The 19609-nt window shown below is 37.8% G+C and overlaps 4 protein-coding genes across 4 annotated transcripts; all 4 read left to right on the top strand.

Moving 5' to 3' along the window:
• The first annotated feature begins 233 nt into the window (after positions 1 to 233).
• LOC143462151 (4-formylbenzenesulfonate dehydrogenase TsaC1/TsaC2-like) lies at positions 234 to 3691 on the top strand. The gene is made up of 7 exons (XM_076960196.1): positions 234 to 387; positions 597 to 730; positions 941 to 1075; positions 1207 to 1303; positions 1421 to 1534; positions 1758 to 1794; positions 1866 to 3691. The coding sequence occupies exons 1-7, from the start codon at positions 351 to 353 to the stop codon at positions 2086 to 2088; spliced, it is 777 nt and encodes a 258-aa protein (XP_076816311.1). The 5' UTR covers positions 234 to 350; the 3' UTR covers positions 2089 to 3691.
• A 3878-nt stretch (positions 3692 to 7569) lies between these two features.
• On the top strand, positions 7570 to 8747 carry LOC143463491 (U-scoloptoxin(05)-Er2a-like). Its single transcript, XM_076961971.1, has 4 exons — positions 7570 to 7718; positions 7825 to 7959; positions 8036 to 8158; positions 8301 to 8747. The coding sequence occupies exons 1-4, from the start codon at positions 7667 to 7669 to the stop codon at positions 8396 to 8398; spliced, it is 408 nt and encodes a 135-aa protein (XP_076818086.1). The 5' UTR covers positions 7570 to 7666; the 3' UTR covers positions 8399 to 8747.
• A 5922-nt stretch (positions 8748 to 14669) lies between these two features.
• LOC143463492 (uncharacterized) lies at positions 14670 to 16368 on the top strand. Its single transcript, XM_076961972.1, has 4 exons — positions 14670 to 14814; positions 14900 to 15034; positions 15128 to 15247; positions 15598 to 16368. The coding sequence occupies exons 1-4, from the start codon at positions 14763 to 14765 to the stop codon at positions 15693 to 15695; spliced, it is 405 nt and encodes a 134-aa protein (XP_076818087.1). The 5' UTR covers positions 14670 to 14762; the 3' UTR covers positions 15696 to 16368.
• Positions 16369 to 17501: 1133 nt separating this feature from the next.
• On the top strand, positions 17502 to 19196 carry LOC143462149 (putative oxidoreductase SAR2567). Its single transcript, XM_076960194.1, has 8 exons — positions 17502 to 17653; positions 17728 to 17816; positions 17903 to 18036; positions 18235 to 18369; positions 18456 to 18552; positions 18623 to 18736; positions 18808 to 18844; positions 18920 to 19196. Exons 1-8 carry the CDS (start codon positions 17613 to 17615, stop codon positions 19140 to 19142), a joined length of 870 nt encoding a protein of 289 aa, XP_076816309.1. The 5' UTR covers positions 17502 to 17612; the 3' UTR covers positions 19143 to 19196.
• Positions 19197 to 19609: the final 413 nt, after the last annotated feature.

Genomic DNA, 19609 nt, shown 5'->3' with positions numbered 1-19609 from the left:
ACATTTACAAGACAATAATTCGTTAAGGTGAACAATTAAGCCCAAGATTGAGAAAGGCATACAACGACCTTTGAAAGTCGCATATCATCAAGCGCAATAAACAATTCAACTGACAACCGAATATTGTAGTGAAGTGGTCCAACCTTACAGGTTAAGGTAGCATATATCCACGTTGCATTACAAGTGATAATTATCGAATACAACAGAATAGAATCTATTACGGTTAGAAAGTTTTTTGGTCAATGGAATAACGTGTAACTATTAATATATTGTTTCAAGGAGTTGACGGAGGTAAATAGATTAACTTTATTCTTCAGCTTCGTAGAAAACCTATTTGGCATCTAAACAAAATGAGTGAATTTGCATCTAAAGTTGTCGTAATAACAGGTGAGTCTCAGTACGTGAGGACTCTAACTACATATCTATAAACTGACACCACGTGAACGCAAGGCAAAAACTGCTCTTAAAACGTACTTGTCATTTTTTACAAAACTTTAAATAACCAAAAACTTTTATGTCACGGTCTTTTTAAAACTGGCTTTTACCAAGACCTTTACCATCTTTTGCTGTGATCATAAATCATATTTATTTCAAAGGCGCATCCAGTGGAATTGGAGCAGCCACAGCAAAGGAATTGTCCAAGCAAGGAGCTTTGCTTAGCTTGACTGGACGTAATGAAGAAAGACTTGCTCAAGTTGTCGATGAATGCAAGAAGCTCGGAGCAAAAGATGTGAGTACAATTTACCGAGCTGTGCATACTATAAATACATCATAAAGATTTCTGCATGAACAATCACCACAGGTGGCCCGTTAAAATGACACAGATGACATTTTCTCCGTAACTGTATTTCCACGTAACTGTATTTCCACGTATCCATGACGACTGAGTTATGTTGATCCGCTGCATATAGTCATGTTGTACTGACTATACGTTTTTCAGGTCATACAAGTTGTCGGTGACGTATCAAAGCAAGAAGACTTGGAAAGAATTATAAAAGAGACAGCTGATAAGTTTGGGGAAATCCATGTTTTGGTCAACAACGCTGGTTTAGGGTTAGTGGTACCAATCGCCACAGTAAGTTAACAACTAGGGTAACATGTTTATTTGGTATCAAGGATCTGAACTACTTAATTCTATCGTGACTTTTTTTCGCAACCTGCAATATGTCTCGGAAACATGTCTAAATGTATCTTTGTATGTCTTAGTTTACTTTGGATCAATTTGATCGATGTTTCAACGTCAATGTCAGAGCTGCTCTTTATCTCACCAAACTTGCTCTTCCATATTTGGAGAAAACGAAGGGTATGTAAAAATAATTTGATGGGAATTCCGGAGTAAAAAAGAATATATCTTCTTTTCTACTGGTGCAAAATGAGCAACAAATAAAACTATTTCTAAAACCAATCTTGACTAATCAAGGAAACATCGTGAACATATCCAGCACTGGTAGCACTACATACGCCTTTCCGGGATGTTGTATTTACAATGGCGCGAAAGCCGCCTGTGACCACATCACCAAGGCTGCAGCGTTGGGTGAGTTTGTGAGAAACAAACATCAAAATTTGCTCTCAATAGAATAGAAAACAGGAGTTAAGCGAGATTATAAATTGAGTTAAAATGCATTAGTCCAATACTTTCGCTGGCAAGCAAGCCACGAGCAAGCAAGCAAGTAGGAAGCTGAATTATAACAACTCAGAAATATTGCGCAACATTTTGAACTTCATTTGATAAAAGTATCATGATTTTGTTGTTACAGAACTTGCAAAGAGCGGAATAAGAGTGAACGCGGTGAAGTAAGTTAAATACTTTTTGGGTGGCGTTTTGTTTTGCACAAAGAATTGCGATAACCCTCGCTTTGTTACAGCCCTGCAGGTGTGGAAACAAACTTTGCTGTGAGCGCTGGTTTAACTGAGGAACAAAGCAAGGCATTATTCGCTCAGCAAGCCAAGCTCCATCCACTCAATGAGAGAAACATCAAAGTGGAAGAAGTGGTCGACGCCATCTTGTTCCTGGCATCTGACAAAGCAACGATGATCACTGGAAGTTGTCTGAGAGTGGACGGTGGTCGTGGACTGACCGGACAATAAAATGCATTGTCTTGTCAAAGCTGAAAATTTGTGCTAAAACTTAAACTCCAGGGTAATTTTCAACAAAGTTGTTTCGATTTTGCAATATTTTGTTTGTTTTACTGAAACTTCCTGGTTTCCTAAATTGCCAAGTCAATTCACTGCGTATCAACAGAGACAGTTAAACCTTAACCAACACAGACGGTTCACCCTATTTTCACTAGGTGTGGCTTTTCCCGCACACAGTCACAGTAAAACGTGGCGTACAGTTGCATTGTTTGCTGTAGAAAATTGAAATTTGGTGACTTTTCCTAAAAAATGTTCAGCTATCTGTCCATGTTTGTTTGATAAAGTTGGATTTTGTAATTTTTCAGATATTGTCATAATTTTTCTCTCTCTCCGCATTGAAGCGTATCGTTTTCGTTTACTCATTTACGCACCACTAACTCGACTAACTATTATTTTCTTGCGTTCTCTTCTCGCGGTCAGCTGGTTTTCCGCACAGCGGGAGCGCGACGCAACAAGAAAAAATTCTAGAAATGTATCACTTTTAGAAATTAAACAAATTAAAATGTGTGTGCAGTGTCGGCCGCACCTAGTTAAAATCGTAAAGTCGCGAGCCCGGTTTAGATAGGGTTAAACCTTAATCTTCGTCTATTGATGAAATGAACAAGCGTTGCATTAAAGTTTTGTTTTTATCATGAAAGCCGTATTTGCCAGTTACTTGAACCTTGTTTATTATTATAACTCCAGTAAAGAAAGTTGATGTTTTTGTTGTGTATTATTGTCGCTCAAGAAGATTTTATTGTTGCATCATAAAACAAATTTGGGGAAACTGATTCTTGTGCAACATTTTTGTTTCAAATTGAAATTATTGTTTTAATGGCACGTTTAAGTGGGAAAAAAATGTTTTAGTTTTCGCGCGTATTAGCGACATTTTGTTGCAAGTTGGTAAAAGCTGGACAGTCTACGTGGAAAATAGGTTACGTGGACGCTCATACTTACACTCAATTGGACCGTAATGACTGCTTCCATTGAAGGTTTGACAAGCCTTCGATTTTTAGTCTTCCTTGAACGTAATTTTAATGTACACAGAGCGAGTTCCTTCAATTGCGTTGCTGAATCCTGCTGATAGTAATTATTCCAAACGCGAGTTACTCGGTCGTAGGTTTTGCCGCATTTCAAATTGTTGGTGTAAATTTAAGAAAAAAATGTCCATCTTATTCAACTTTTACCAATTCCACTTGTTTTTCTTCATATTGTTGTGTACTGACTTTTCCGTTTGGAAATGTTTATGTATTAATTTTTTAACTGGTCATAGTATGATAGGCTGTTGCACCATGAATTTACTATGACTATATTACACTTTTAAGAACATTAATTACCAATCTTTTCATCAAGGCGCTTATTTCATGGTCCATCATCCTATTTCATGCGAGGTCCGATTGATTGATTTACTTTTTATTTGGTGATAACATGTAGATAACATATAATATGTATGTATATACACTTAACATGCAGATTGATGTGTGATAACATGTGGGCTCCCTGGTGTTTGTATCACCGAATTGTAGGCTACTTAGTATTACTTATGTTAAACAGTAATAAACAATCATAAAAACTTTGTGTTTAACTTTGTGATGTGTGTATCACAGGTCGAATTGTACATAGGCTAGTATTACCTATGTTGAACAATAATAATAAACTTACAAGTCATAAAAACTTTTGTTTAACTTTCTTCATCTAGGATGTAGCAGCTGTATACCGCTGAAACTAAACAACCTTCCCTAGTTTATACGCAAGCAATAAAACACACTAAAAATTGTAACGCACTCGAAATCTACAGCAGGAGTGATGGGTCTGCAATCAGTGTGTGCTTGCAAAACCAGTGCTGCTGCAGGTAGCAACGAAATGGTTTATACATCACAGACAATGTGCATCTGTACTATTTACTTGCAATTTATTTGCCATATTTTGCAGTGGTTGCAGTTTCATGTTGAAAGATTTCAAAGGCAGAACTGGAAAAATTGTGCTTATTTTCAACGTCCTTGTTTTTAATTCATCCAAACCCATGAAGCGATTTAACTCACTTTTCCATAAAAATATTTACAAAGCTGCACAAAGTTCGCGTCCATTGCGCTATCCAGACCTACACATGCTCATTCAGATTTTAATCTTTTGAAGCAAAGACTTAAGTTTCAGCAACTCATGCTGCTACTCTACGGCGCCTTCCAGTGGAAGAAAACGCCATTGTGAGTTAACCAACGTTACTCTCATGAATGTCAGTGCAAGGGAATTGGGAGCAATGAATGCACAAGAGAAGGAAACTTCATGAAACTTTTATAGTTTTTGTTTTGAATAATTAATAAACGAAAATCCAGCTGTGGACGAGATTTGCCGACTGAATATTCGGAGCCAATATTTCAAGCATGTTGGCCGGCTGTAAGTTCACGCAATGCAAGAGCAATGAAGATAAATCCTATTCTGAACGATGAAAGCGACAGTCATTACCATAGAGAGTTGTTTCCGTTGTATTAGACCTTGCAGAGGTTCTAGTAATGGAAAGCATTTGATGCCGTCTCACAGGAAAGTGAAAGAAACCGGACAAAGTTTTCCAAACGCTCAATTCCCATTGCGCAAGACAATTTTGCGATCGAACGTTCGTGAAATGCTGCTCAATATAAGCTCTGTGTGTGTTGTGTTTAGTCTCGAATGATATTATTGAGAATATTTAGTCAAAAGCTGTTTAAAAGTTTAAGCATTAGGTGTGAGAATTCCAGATACGAGAATTTGCTCAAAATACTGCATTAAGTCCTTTTATCCTACAACTCGGTGAATACAAATACTCAGCTAGGTGACCGGGCTTGTTTAGTAGCAAAAGGCAAATTGAAAAATGTTACTTTGCTTTATTTAACAGATGCAACAGAGGCCAACAGTGCCTTAAGGGCGGACCAGAATTACCTTCTAACCAAGCAAAGTCAAACTGTCCGGTTCGCTGCAGGCGTAAGAACTGAGGCTTTACTATTGATTGTTTCAAACCATCGCGCGGTTGCTCAACCATAAAAATTGATTTCAAGGTCATTATGATGGCACGCGCCCAACTTGGCAACATGATGGATTGCGCGCCAAAGCAGTGGAGGCCATTTGGTGTGAAAATTTTTGTTTCTTTTAAGCGTCTGGTGTGTGTGTGTGTGTGGTATAACAGGTCTCTTATGATTCCATTCAAAAAATTTATCTCACTTTGCAACCTTGCTGTAGACTTTCTGTTGACGTTGAACCGAACCCGATGCGGAAATGATCGTTGATAAAATTAATGTAAAGTTTGTCGGAGTCTTTTATTGGAACTAAAGATATCAAAAGAAAATTTCACTAAGTTTTAAAACAAGTCTTTTCAAGATTTTTTGCGGCGTATTAAGTTTATTTATTAAGTTCCACGCGTTTTCTCATTTTGAACATACTCGCATGTTTCAATTACTGCTGGATTTTCATAATGTATGCTCAAGGCGATTTTGGATTATGACGTACGCAAATAGGAATACGGAACCATGTCACGCATGGCTGAACATACAGGTCAAAGAAAACTTTTTCAATGATAAGCTCATATCAGCTGAGGTGCGGTATTTTACGCCCACACATCACCTGCTTATATTAACCTGCCAGATAACTTCTCCACGCCAACGCACTGTGACGTATCTTGCTCCGGTATTTAATCACGTTGATATATCAACGACACCGAGGTCCTGAAGCAACGAGAAACTTACTTTGTTAACGAGCTTCACTACAACACTCGATCTTATTTTAAACATGCAGGTCAAAAACCAGCAGTGACTCTGTTTGAACTTTATCTTTTGTCAAAGTGACCGCGGCTTGATTGTCAAATCAATAACTTTATGTCAATTAAAACAGTTAGGCTATTGGAATAGATAGCCAAATAGAAGGCGTTGTTATGTGACATCACAAACGTAATGTGGCGGCAACGATTTATAAAATTCCTTTGAATAAACACAATTTATTGCAAACCTGGTCGTTTCGCCACAAAGATTAAAAGAAATTCAATAAAATTAACGGTGGAAACCCAGCAACTATCTTTAAAACTATCAGTTATAAATCGAAGCTGGCAGATATAATCACAACGATTAGAGCAGCGGCTTCTACATATAAGAGATGACAAATAATAATACAAGAGATGACCAACACATACGTAAGCTGCGATCTAGAGAGGGCGCCGTGACAACAAGACGCTCTTCGTCAGAAGAAACTTAAAATCTTCACAGCCTTTTTCTAAACAACGCCAGTCAGGACGATGAAAGCCAACACGGCAATCTGGACTGTTGGGAAAGTAGCTAGAAGTGACGTAAAGACAAGGAACGTGCAAAGTGTGTCAAATCTTAAATAAGCAAGGCCACCAAAGCCCAAAACAAAAATGAGAATGGTAAACCTAGAAACATAATCAAATTTGTCAAAATGTGCAAACAAATCATTGTCGTGATGCTTCCCGTCACGTCGTCGCTCTCAGTAATGTGCGTTTCATGTGCGTTGCAGATTATTAACTGGGAGAATTTGTGAGAATCTATAACTCGAACATGCCTGTAAATTTCCTGGAAATTCCCCACACAAAATTGCTGGCATTTTTAACAATGATATGACGTCAGCGGGGGTGGGGGAATATTCTCGCAATGGTCATGTGACATGCCTGGGGCGGTATAATTAGTTTTGCTGCGAGATCTGGAGCAAAAGCTTGTGGCCGACGCTGACGAGCGCAGTTGAAGCTTTGGCACCGCGCCCTAGGTTTAAAAAAATGTGTTTAAATTATTCATCATTTTGTTTTCTTTTACTGAAGATACGGTTTGTGTTCAACTTGTATTGTTCAACAAGAGCTAGGCATCGTAAAGTTTTTGTTATTCAACAATTAAAATTATATCGTCATTTAAATGTTTCCTTGAGTTTCCGGTGAATATTTTTTGTTTTGAACATTTCACTAAATGTCAGAATAATCTCGTATTGATTGATTTAATTTTGAAAGTCTTGAAAAAATTATTCCCTTTCCATTAATAATTGATGCAACGTATAATTATTTTCTGCCTGACGGCATGAGGGGAAAAAGAAAGAAACCTAAATCTACAGGACAACTAAGTTGCGCCATTGAAACTGCACTGACTCTTTCTAAAGGTGCTTCTTCTCCTGCGGCGAAATGTTTCTTGCCTTGCCGACGTCATATGACCTGCACGAGGCTAGAATAAGTTGTGCTGAGCAGGAGAGGGCGTTTTCAATGTCATTGCTAGTTTCTTGCAGATATTGGTTGAAACAGTAATTTCCTAAATAAAACCACGATCAACTCATCTAAGCGTAAATATTTTATTCTGATGTAGAAAATTTTCTTGAGTTTTTTGAACCAAGAAAGTGTACGCGAGGTATAGTTTGTATTTAAGTTTATAAGGTTTATGACAAAATTGCACAACTAGTTATCAGATTATTTCATTACTGGTAACCAATGCAAAGATAAGCCTAATGCAAATTTGTATGAAATGTTAAATTTCAGCAGAGATTAAGGTAACAAGTGATAGTTTTGATAATTGTGAAGAATCATTCAAAGAAAAATATGAAAACTTTTATTCAAGTTGGAATTCTTCTTGCATTGTTCGTCGCCCAAGGTACTTGAAGTTTAAAACTTTTTTGAAATCTTTTTTTAAAAAAATTCTCTGTAGACTCTCAAATGTGATATAAAAGGTAACATTCCATCGTTTATTAAAATTTCAGGATCATCCATCCAGTGCTATCAATGCCAGCACATTTCTGTCATGAGCGGAAACACATGCTATGGCCCAAATATAGACGACCAGTATCTGCAGGACTGTCCCGAAGGTCAAGGTCATTGCTCAACCACGGTGGCAAGTGAGTCTTGTATGAGTCGCATGCGACAACAAATATCAGATTTTCCAATATTTAATTTCCTTGTAATCTTACGCAGACGCGAATGTATTCGGCCAAGCGGTCGTGACTGTCGTGAGGAATTGTTCCTCATTTTACACCAACCCGACGTGCCCTGAGGTGGTTTCAGGAATCAAGTCCTGCGTCTACTTCTGCTCGGAGGGTGAGTTAAAGACAAATAATTGTCTTTGTTGGTGTTGTTAATTGTTAAACCGCTTGTATTGTTTTGGCTTCCATACTTGGTTGGTAAATATGCGGTGACGTGAAATCCGAAAATCTTTGACAAAAATGATTTGATTCTTTAGATGGTTGCAACAATGGCAACAGTGGTTCACTGGTCCAGTCTTCTCTGATCACTCTCATGCTTACCATGGTTGGAGCTCTCGCGCTCATCAAGTGGTAGTGGAAGTTGATGATCGATATCCGCTTGACGTCTCTACTCATGACTAATATCGTTTGATTCGTTACTTTGTGTACTCAATGTGTTGCAAGTTTGAAAATATCTAACGTATAATGTGATTGGATATGCGCATGTTGAAATGTACTTGGCGTATTGCCCGCTTCTATTCTAGACAACTTTAACAGTTTTCCAAGAATTAACCATTCCATTTATATGCTGAATGAAGTAAAAGCTTGTACTAATAGATATGAATTTAACTTCACTAAATAGAAGGCAAAGTAATTGATAAAACTCTTAATGCACGTGTCAAAGTCTTGGTTCGACAAAATTAAATAAAAAGGCAATCGTGATACTGACGAGTGATCGTGATACTGACGAGTGATCGTGATACTGACGAGTGATCGTGATACTGACGAGTGGCCCGATCCAACGTGGAACGTTCATAGAAAAAACAAGACGTAATAAAAACGTAATGAAAGCGTAAAGACGTAATAAAAACCACTAGCGCCTCGTGCGGCGACACGCCCCATTCAACGTTGGTCTTATTTTTGTTTTTGGGATGAAGGTCATTCCAGTTCACATTGCGGTGTGCGAGCAGTTGTTGCTGATCTGCTCCTGTTTTCAACGTTTGTCTGAGTACACTACGTTTTTATAAACGTCTGCGCTACATGCTCAACGTCATTACATGGTCAATGACGGCCTGTTTTCAGAAGAACCGATGCAGATCTAAACAGAAACCTTTACAAACTGGCCACCACGGCAGGACTTTGATTGTTGGCACATTTAGAAACGACCTAACTTGATTTATTTATTGCGTACTTTTGAGTCTTTTTCTAAGAGGAACGTCGCTTATTCATCATCTACGTATGAGCTTGACACGGATTTTAGTTTTATTAAAGAATTTGACTCGTGCCAATGTAGAAGCTTCCGAAGCCACCGAGAAGCAAACACTAATTTGATGCTAAACTGTCACCCTGAAACTCGACATATGACATGATAGCAGAATTTTATTGCATGGTGCATCATACTAAGACATAGGAGCTAGTGCCAAGGCAGTGACTGTGAGTTCATCCAATCGAGATTTTGCTCGCCAACAGTTGTTTAATCGAGTGCAAGCGTCGGGACAAAATTGTCCGAATTTCGTCACCGCCCTTTCTGCTCTCGTCTACTGAACCTACCCGGATGATGCTGATCAAAGTCTGCGTCACGACATTTTGTACAATACCTTGTAGGGGCTTTACCAACCGATTTTCTGCTTCTTAGATACGAAAAGAAGATTGCAAGAAAGCTAACACATGATTTGGTGACGCAGCAAAGCGCTCGCTTTTTGCTCAAAGCTGCTACGAGGAACTAATTAACGTCCCAAATGTTCCAGCTGATTTTTCGCAAGGGGTGGCTTCAGTGCGTCTAAATGAAACCATGTTGTCGAATCTGGAAGAGATGGTGACTGACCTTTAAGCTGAAGTTCGCCAGTTTTGTGAGGAATTGGAATCTATCAAGAAAGGTATTGATGATGAATGTATTCTTGGAATAGACTTTGTACAAGAATACGAGCGCTTCGTAAACTATCCATCCACAACTCAAACTGCAAGTCGAAGATCTTTATCGCTTTATGAAAGAGTAGGTTTGGTGCCGATGCGATAAAAAGGTAATGAGTGCTGTTGCTGTTCCACCGTTGACAGAGTTTCACGTTCCCGGTCAGTTCCACGACGACTGTAATTTACCAGACATAACACGCAGTAGTTATTGAGGAGTATTCGAACTTTTTGATCGAATACGGTTTTGTCCCGGCTGAATGTGTTACGTGCATAAAAGGTAACTCTGTACAAATCAGACTTGCAACGTTTTCTGATGAAACAGAACACTTGCCAACAAGGATGGCTCAGATTGTTCCAATTCTCGGTCAAAGTCAAATTACTTACGTTAATTCATATTCTTCGTGTTCAATTACAGCAACATGTCAAAGAGGAGAGCTTCATGAAGACCCATCAAACGTGGCAAATGCGATACAATGTGGCGACATCGATATATCCATTTTCAAAAATTTTCTTTCACCTTGGTCCATTCCAGTAGTCTTAGTCAAGAAAAATGATGGTTCTGTGATATTTTTCGTGAATCATAGGCTGCGCATGACGTTGCAAAGAAATGTAGTTTTCCTCTGCAGGGAGCAGATGACAGCCTCGGTCAATAGTTTTTAACGACTCATCGCGGCGTTGAATGGAACCGGGTGCTGGCGCACTTGGATGAAATAATAATTTACCCACCTTCCTTTCAGGAGCATTTGGCAGAAACTGGACCTCGTTCTCGATCGGCTGATTGCCGCTGGGTTAAAACTCAACCTATCAAAATGTAATTTGCTAAAGAAACAGGTCCGTCGTGTCAAAGAAAGGTGACAGCTGCGATCCCGGTTAAAGCGATTAAGAGTGGCCGAACCCAAACAGCATAAGAAGGGTGAGAAAATTTCTAGGTTTGACAAATAGCTGCTCCACTGTCGACATTAACCCAAAAGACCTGTGCGCCTGTGTACAGAATAATATTTGTAGCTTAGCATTTGCTCAAGTTAAGACCGCGATGTCTGCACCTCCGATTTAGTTCTATCCGGATTCCGGAAAAACTTGATACTTCATAAAATATACTTGATACTGATGCTTCAACTAATGCAGTAGGTTGTGTCTTGTCGCAGCACGTGACTAATGGGGAGCATCCCGCAGCGTACGCGAGCAGTTTTCTCACTGAAGTTGAACGAAGCTAGCTACAACTCCAAACGAAGCTATTTTACAACTCGAAAATCACTTTTTGGTTTTTGCTGTGGATTTATTTCGCTTTTTTTTTTATCAGATAAACATTTTATACTTACAACAGATCAATCATCTCTAAGTCGGTTATTGAATTCCAGAAAAATTCACGGTCAGTGCGCAACGAAGCGAGGTATTTTCAAAATCTTTCCATTTATGATTTTCAATGAGATAAAAGCTACCGTGAGACTCTGTGCTGTAGAAAGGGATTTCATAACCAGGAGTTCCAAATTTTACAAGTGCCGGAGTAAAACGTGTCAAAGACCTGGAATTTTCAATCCTGCTTCTAAATACGTCACATTACATGTCTGAGACGGGGCTAGCGGAGTTTTAAGAGCGGCGCCTTGGCAACAGCGTGCGCTTGTTAACATCAGCACGTAATAATGATACTGTAATTATAATAGTTAAACACTCAAAGGTGCCGGGTGTTGAATGTGTAGGTTGGAAGTGATTGAACGTTTCAGAATTCAGCTTAAAAATAGGTCAAAACCATCGACCACTTGACAAGCATGGAAATTGCGAGAAACATGACATCGCATGAACTGTGTGAATTCGCTCTGAGAATCCAAGTTTCTAAGTCTTAGATTTGTTATATAAGCTTACATGAACCAGTATATATATATATATGTGTCCAGTCGTTTCTGTTTCAAGCAAAGGAAAAGTTGACAACTTGCTATAGACTAACTTTCTCAATGTCATTACTCTTGTATGTTCTTAAACAAAAGTTGACATTCCATTTGATTGTAGACTGGGTTTCAAATTGATTCTTGAGATGGCTACAACACTGGTAATGGCAACATTGGTTCGCTGGTTCAGGCTTCCCTGATCACTCTCTTGCTTGCCACGGTTTGAGCTCATGCGGAAACGCTTTGAAAACTATAAAAAATGAAAACTACCTAATTACGTCACTTATGAGTTGATTATTAACAAATCGTTACTTTTACAACGTCATAGAAATGAAGACGTACTACAGGAAAAAACGGACATTACAAAGTTGAGCAAACAAATCGTTATCTATACTAATATATGATCGTCGACATTACAAAAGACGAAATAGCTTCTTCAGGTGCACAAACACAATTAACTTTAAAGAGGAAAAATTTTTCGGTTTTTATTGGCAATTTCAGTTTAGTTTCGTTTGCTCGCTTCGGCTTTTGTAAAACTGACAAACATTGCTGCAAGTCGTACCATAAGAATCGCGGAGAATTTTCATATGAAAGCTTTCGAAGTTGGAATGTTAGCTTATTTTCGAACTCCGAAAAATCAATCGTTCAAGTTTAAACTTGGTGATGGTTTTTCAACTATTACCATATTGCTATCACTAAAGAAACAAGAAAAAACTCAATGAAACCAGAGTTTACATCGTTTTATATCGTCTGAATCCAGATTACCCCGAGCATATGACAACGCCATTTGTCGATTGATCAATTTTACTTTTTTGTTTTATGACTTTTCTCCAAGTTTCCAAGTTACTATTTACCAAGACCATGCCATGTAGGGTCGTTATATTGTTTTGTACAGGGGCCTTGCTCCTTTTGTAGGTAATTGTATCACCATCCTAAATAGTAGTATATACAGTATGTATTGTAAAATTTGAGCTTGTAGTTTTTAAAGATATATATAACCAATTATACGTTCCCATCGCGTCAATCATTTTGTTAAGAATGAAGCCCGATGGTGTTTTGATATGTGTTATATATAAAGCCGCCGAAAAGAAGAAAATTTAGCGATCTTGTGTAACCAAAATCAGTGTTTCTCGCAAGTTTTACCTCACAAATTATATCAGGATCTTTAGCGAATGCCTGAAACATAATTCTTATAAAAATGTTTCAACCATCTTATGAAGATTCGATAGTTTTAGGGGTTTCGGTTTAATTAAAAATTAAATTTTGCCAATTGATGAAATACAAACGAGTGAAAATGTAGAATTGAGATGCCATCATGGAATATATTTAACGTTCTGTGCAACTGTTACATCTGACCGATTTCAATATTGATTGTTTAATAAATCTGGACTATAACCTGGAGAAAAACCGAGATATAAACACAGTCTCTCTTTGTTCTCAACACTAAAACGCAAATCGTTAACTTTAGAGCGCACGCAACGACGCTTCCTGAAAACTGTCAGTGCTTGGGCTTCCCTGTATAAGCTGTGCATTCCAGTTTTGTAGGCGGTGTATGCAGTGGACATGTTCATTTCGAGTGTTGATGCGAACGTTTTGTGCCAGCCCGTCATTATAAGAGAATAGAGACATCAGTGAAACAATAATCGCATTATTTATAAATTGGTCGTGTTTGAGTGAAAGACTATAGTCTGTTTATAATTACATTTCTCTGATCAGTTCTTTTGTTCGTTCTTTTTTTGGTTCTTTTGTTAAAAGTTTTTACACCAAAATTCCTTCTCAGCAATCCCCTTCATGACGTAAGTCGTAATAATCTGCGTACCAGACTGGGCCTTGTATCGAAATATTCGACATTATTCTTGAAGCACAACTCTGAAACAGTTTTCAGTGGACGTTTGTTGGTGGGATGCAACAACATATATGAGTTTTAAGATGATATTTGTTAGTGCTTTAAGTAAACGCTGATATCTGGGCCACGCCAGTATTGCTTTGAACCTAGCATTCCAGTAGTTAGGAAATGTTTGCTGAAAATAACCTAAAGTATGTCCAAAAATGAACAGAGTTTAAAGTTAGCAGAAAATGCTGAGACAAGTTGACTTTAAATAAAGATTGAGTTGACTGTAATATCGTAATATAATAATCGTTAAAATAATCGTTTAATATAATATAAATAATATAATCCTTGACTGGTGAACGGAAATCGTGTTTTGGATTCGGTCTGAAACCGAATGTTTGAAAAAAGGAACCGAGTTACCGTAAAACCTCTATTTGAGCGCCACCTTTATTTGAACGCCACCTCTAATAGAACGCCACTTTTAAAGAAGGGTAGAAAAATAGAGCGCCTCCCTCTAATTGAACGTCACCTCTAATAGAACGCCACTTTTAAACAAGAGTTGAAAAATAGAGCGCCATGGCGGTGAAATAGAGGTTTTACGGTATCTAATCGTGCGATCTAGTATTGGAAGTATTCGTATGATAACTTGAACGAAACAGTGCCATTAAGTCGCAGCTTGTTTAATTAAAGAAATACAAGATATAATTAAAATATACTTAGTTATAATTTGCAACAGAAAGGTAAATGGCATTCTTACAATTTCTGTTACGTGCAACAACACTATTGTTACATTTTTCTTGCACTGAAAGAGCTGGCTTTGGGACTATTTTAAATACTCGGTTTTTAGCGGAATCTGGACCAAAGTAAATTTTGGGAATAAATTCGGCCGAAAACCAAATTTGGGCATTTTTGCTCTACTCGGCCGAGTTAATTCAGCCTGCCGAAATTTCTGTGCACTTCTGGTCAGTATATACACAGGACCAAGATCTTTTCAGTGGTATATACTTTTTAACAACAATTTTTTTGGTTTGGGTTTAAATCGTTTTGGTACTTTCCAGTCACTTAAGGAATAAGCAATCACTCTAAAATCGTGGAAAATATTCCTGACAAGAATTATGAAAATTTTTATTGAAGTTGCAATTTTTCTTTTTTTGTTTGTTGTTCAAGGTATTTGAATTTAAGCATTTTTTTGGAATTTTCGGTTTTAAAAGAACTTTTTTCTTTTCATTTTAAAAACAACTTTAAATCACAGGATCAACCATCCGGTGCTATGAATGCCAATATAACTCTGTCACAACTGACAACTCATGCTATGGCCCTAACATAGACGATCAGTATCTAAAAACGTGCCCCGCCGGACAAGATCATTGCTTGACATCAGTTGGAAGTGAGTCTTGTTTATATCTCAGGCACCACAAGATATATTTGTCAATATCTTTAACTTCAAGGCTTCATTGATAAATTGTTTATGACTCGGCAGAGGCAAGCGCAGCTGGCGTTGACGCGGTGGCGATCGTAAGGCAGTGTTCACCCACAACCGCAGGGACAAGTTGCCAGACGCAAACAGGAGTTCAGGCTTGCGTTTACTTCTGCTCTAAAGGTGAGTTTGCCAGACTCTTACTTTCGGCACACTTTCAGATTACACTTTTCGAAACTTTCGTCATATGACGTACTGACTAAAAAATGAAAATCGCATCAACTGATATGTATCACTAATATAGTATAGGCGCCAATGTTTGGAAAGTTAGTTTACAAGTGTCCATGACAATATTTCTCTAGCCATAGCAACAGTCTATTTTACCTTGAACAACTATTTAACCTAATCGTTGAATCTCTGTCAGCTTTGGCTGTAACTGTTTTCACATGTCAAATTAAGTTTGTTTGTTTCGGAAGGGAACTTCGTTGCAAAAGGATTTCAAATATTTAAATAAGCTGAATTAATTCGTTCAGATGGTTGTAACAATGGCAACAGTGGTTCACTGGTCCAGGCTTCTCTGGTCACTCTCTTGCTTGCCATGTTCGGTGCTCTTGCGCTCATCAAGTGGTAGTGGAGTTCGCTGATTAATACCGGATGGTGTCTCCTCTTATATACAGATGTCATAAAAATTGATTTTTGTGATTTTAATTACTTGCATGTTTCAACATTAATTATAACCGATATATGTATGCTATTATTTCTTTGTAAAATATTAAATTCAAAGTAAATCAATTAATTTTTACATATTTTAGCTTCTTGACATTAATACAAATTATAATTTGTAATCGTGTTCAACCGTTCGCTCGAATTCATTGTGATGCTGCATAAATACACATCAAGTCATCATAAAGGAATAGTTCCGTAATTTTGTTTGTCTCACAATATGTTGCATTTATTCCCACATAACTTCAACAAATTTAACGTGTTTTATTTGTTGGGAAACTTTGTTTAAGTTTTCCCATACATTGTTACTCAAGCCTACAAGAAAAACATGTTACGTCATACGTTAAATGTCCCTGCAAAATTTCGATTATTTTAACGTTATAACCTGATGTAAATTTTTGACGTCATCACCTCACGACACAGCTGAGCACTAATTCTCGGTGCGTGTTTGTTGTTTTAATCTCTACAAGTTCATAAAAGCTGCAACTTTCAATCAATGGAAGCTGGATCGATTCTAATTGTACACGAGCATAGTTTGCAATAAACCACTTTTTCCCATATTTCTAAAATAAACCTGAATACATGAAACGTTTGTATTGTTAAGCAAAATTCAACCTTTCTCGGGCTTTTTAAAGCGTTTTTGTTTGACATTAAGAGAAAAGTGAACCTTTGCAACACCTTCGAGATTGTTTACGGAATAGAACAGACGTTTGTATGAAATCTTTTTGTCAAAACGTGACAATATCAAGTAATGAGTCAAATCAAAATAAGAGAACGCATCAAATAGAACTATGGCATCACGTTTTGCCAAAATTTGGTGACATTCAATATGAAATTATTAAGAACATTCAGTAATTTTTTACGACAACTATTACTATGTGGCTGTTTTCACAACGTGCGGTTCCGGCTTACAAGGCAAGGTTAAGTCCTCGCATTGGAATCCTCACCAGAGAGCGTAAAATGCACAAAAGCACTCTCAGGAGAATGAAAGTTCCCATGACATGTTTCTTTAACTCAGCTGGTTTGCGCATCAAGTATAAACATAGAGTTCGAAATATGAACAAAAACAAGGCAAAGCAAGTCCACCACATTGTAAAAATGATCCGAAACTCCTGGTCATGCTTTTAACTGTCCACACTTTGACAGCTTCCGACTTCTGGTTATTTCTAAAGTTGAAACCATGTTGGAGTGAATGTGACGTTGGATGCGACTAAAAGTTATGAGAAAAGCAACATAAAGCTTCATGGCATTGTACGTAATACAAGCGATGTTTCAAGCCAGGGTGATCGAACCTAAATCTGCCAAGAATAACACATATGAAAATATAAATGCAATTTTTCCAATTAATGGATAACGACCGTTTGTTACATGTTTGCTATTTGCCGGCAGTGGCAACCTGCCATAAAATCAAAAGCAAGCTACTGTAATAATTAAACTTTTGGTGAAACGATTTGTTCAGGAAATCTATTCTTCTCTGAAGACCTGTATAGAAAAACACAATGATTATTTAATAGGGTTTGGTAATCGACTATATTTGAAATTATCCCCCGGATACATTCTTCAAAGTCATACTTTTTTCTTTGTAATCACTGAGCAAATATTTAAAGATCGGTGAACAAACTGAATACACCAAGCAACTTAAGTCGGAGTAAAATGGCCAGTAATGATCTAATCTTTTGTTCAGAGTTTTGATTTTTGCGCAGTCATTCTTCAGAATATTCGTGACACACTCATTGTATTAAATCATCTTAGTCACGACGTTATTTCCTCTTCTGTCATTTCCTCGTCTGTCCCAGCACACGGCAGCTTTTACTTTAAATCGAGAATGCTCTGTTGTGGTAAGAAATCAGTCTCAGTTGAACCGAGGTGAGGAAGACGAGTCGCCATATATAAGTGTCAGAAACAGCTTTAAAGTCAACTCATACTTAATTATTTTGCAGGTCGTCTATCAACGCAGAACCAGGAGTGAAATCAACCAACCGGAACAAGATGACCAATGAATTTGCTTCTAAAGTTGTTGTGATAACCGGTCAGCTGATTGCAGCCGCGTTTTTGCCAAATAGACAACAACGCGTTTACTTAAACCTTTAAACGTTGTTTTAATGTCGTTTATAGGCGCGTCCAGTGGCATTGGAGCAGCCACAGCAAAGGAATTGTCAAAGCAAGGAGCTTTACTTAGCCTGACTGGTCGTAACAAAGAAAAACTTGCCCAAGTTGCCGATGAATGCAAGAAGCTTGGAGCGAAAGATGTGAGTTGACTTCTACATTCATATAACGCAGTGTATGTAGAAACAGATTTCAAATTTGACAATTTCAACTAAATTCATTTATGAGTTAAGTAGAAATTTGTTTTAAATGTTGGGCTTATTATTTTTAACTAAAATGTTTGCTACGTAGCGTCTTTGGTCGTGTATTTATTTGTAGGTGATATTATATTGTGTTTGCAGGTCTTACAGGTTGTCGGTGACGTATCAAAACAAGAAGACATGGAAAGAATTATAAAAGAGACAGCTGATAAATTTGGAGAAATCCATGTTTTGGTCAACAACGCTGGTTTTGCTGCGATGTCGCCGATTGCTGACGTGAGTTAAAGCACAACCCAAATCAAAAAGAATCATCAAGAAACTTGCACTTACTGCAAATATTTTGATTTTCAACTTTGTTTTAGTTGGAATTGGATCAATTTGATCGATGTTTCAATGTCAATGTCAGAGCTGTTCTTTATCTCACCAAACTTGCTCTTCCATATTTGGAGAAAACTAAAGGTGGGTGCAAATGTTCTTAAAAATATGCAGGAACACGCAGCAGGCAACTGATGAAGTATCTTTCATTCAGGCAACATCGTCAACATATCGAGCATAGCCAGCACCAGCTGCACCATTCCCGGATTCATCATTTATGGCACGACTAAAGCGTCTTGCGATCACGTGACCAAAGCGTCAGCATTAGGTAAGCAATCAGTGATGTAATCTTACTTATGACGTCACTAAACACGATTTTATGTCTGTTCTTTTTTACAGAGTTAGCAAAAAGTGGCGTTAGAGTGAATGCGGTGAAGTAAGTAGAACAGATTTGAAAGATGTTCATCACGTGAGTCATAGCACATGTAACTCCTTTTTACATTACATGTAGCCCCGCAGTTGTGGAAACAAACTTCGCATCGAACGCCGGTGTACCTGAAGAACAAAACGAGGGGTTTAATGCTCAGCAAGCCAAGCTCCATCCACTCAATGAGAGAAACATCAAAGTGGAAGAAGTGGTCGACGCCATCTTGTTTCTGGCATCAGACAAAGCAACGATGATCACTGGAAGTTGTCTGAGAGTGGACGGTGGTCGTGCACTTACTGGACAATAAAATGCATTCTGTGACAAATAAATTGTAGTCTACAAATTAATTGTAGTCGTTGTTTTTGGTATCCGAGAAGATGAAACAGTTTGCCAAGTCATGCTGACACGATTTACTCAAACTTGGTCATACCATCATCGTGGCACTAACTTTCAAGTAAACCGAACAACGAAAAAAGTAAACAAAGTGTGGACGTAGGTTGGATGGTGCGGTGTATCTTGACTAACCATTAACTTCAAACTAGTTTTGCAATATTGGCATGATTAAGTAACGCAAAGCATAGAATCTAAATTTTAACTAGAAAACTGTTCTTTGATTAGAAATCTGACATAATTTCAAACTCATAGTAACAGCGTTCCAGGATATCGTCAGTAAGTCATTGACCTGGTTAGCTAATTTATTTGTTATTTCTCTATCATTTGGCTCCGGTTACTGCTCATGGGCAAATAGGGGTGGGCCATCAGAAACTTGATTCG

The sequence above is a fragment of the Clavelina lepadiformis genome, chromosome 6, assembly GCF_947623445.1.
Source record: "Clavelina lepadiformis chromosome 6, kaClaLepa1.1, whole genome shotgun sequence".
NCBI lineage: Eukaryota > Metazoa > Chordata > Ascidiacea > Aplousobranchia > Clavelinidae > Clavelina > Clavelina lepadiformis.
Note: the sequence above shows the minus strand (reverse complement) of the source record. Positions and strands in the feature narration are given on the sequence as shown.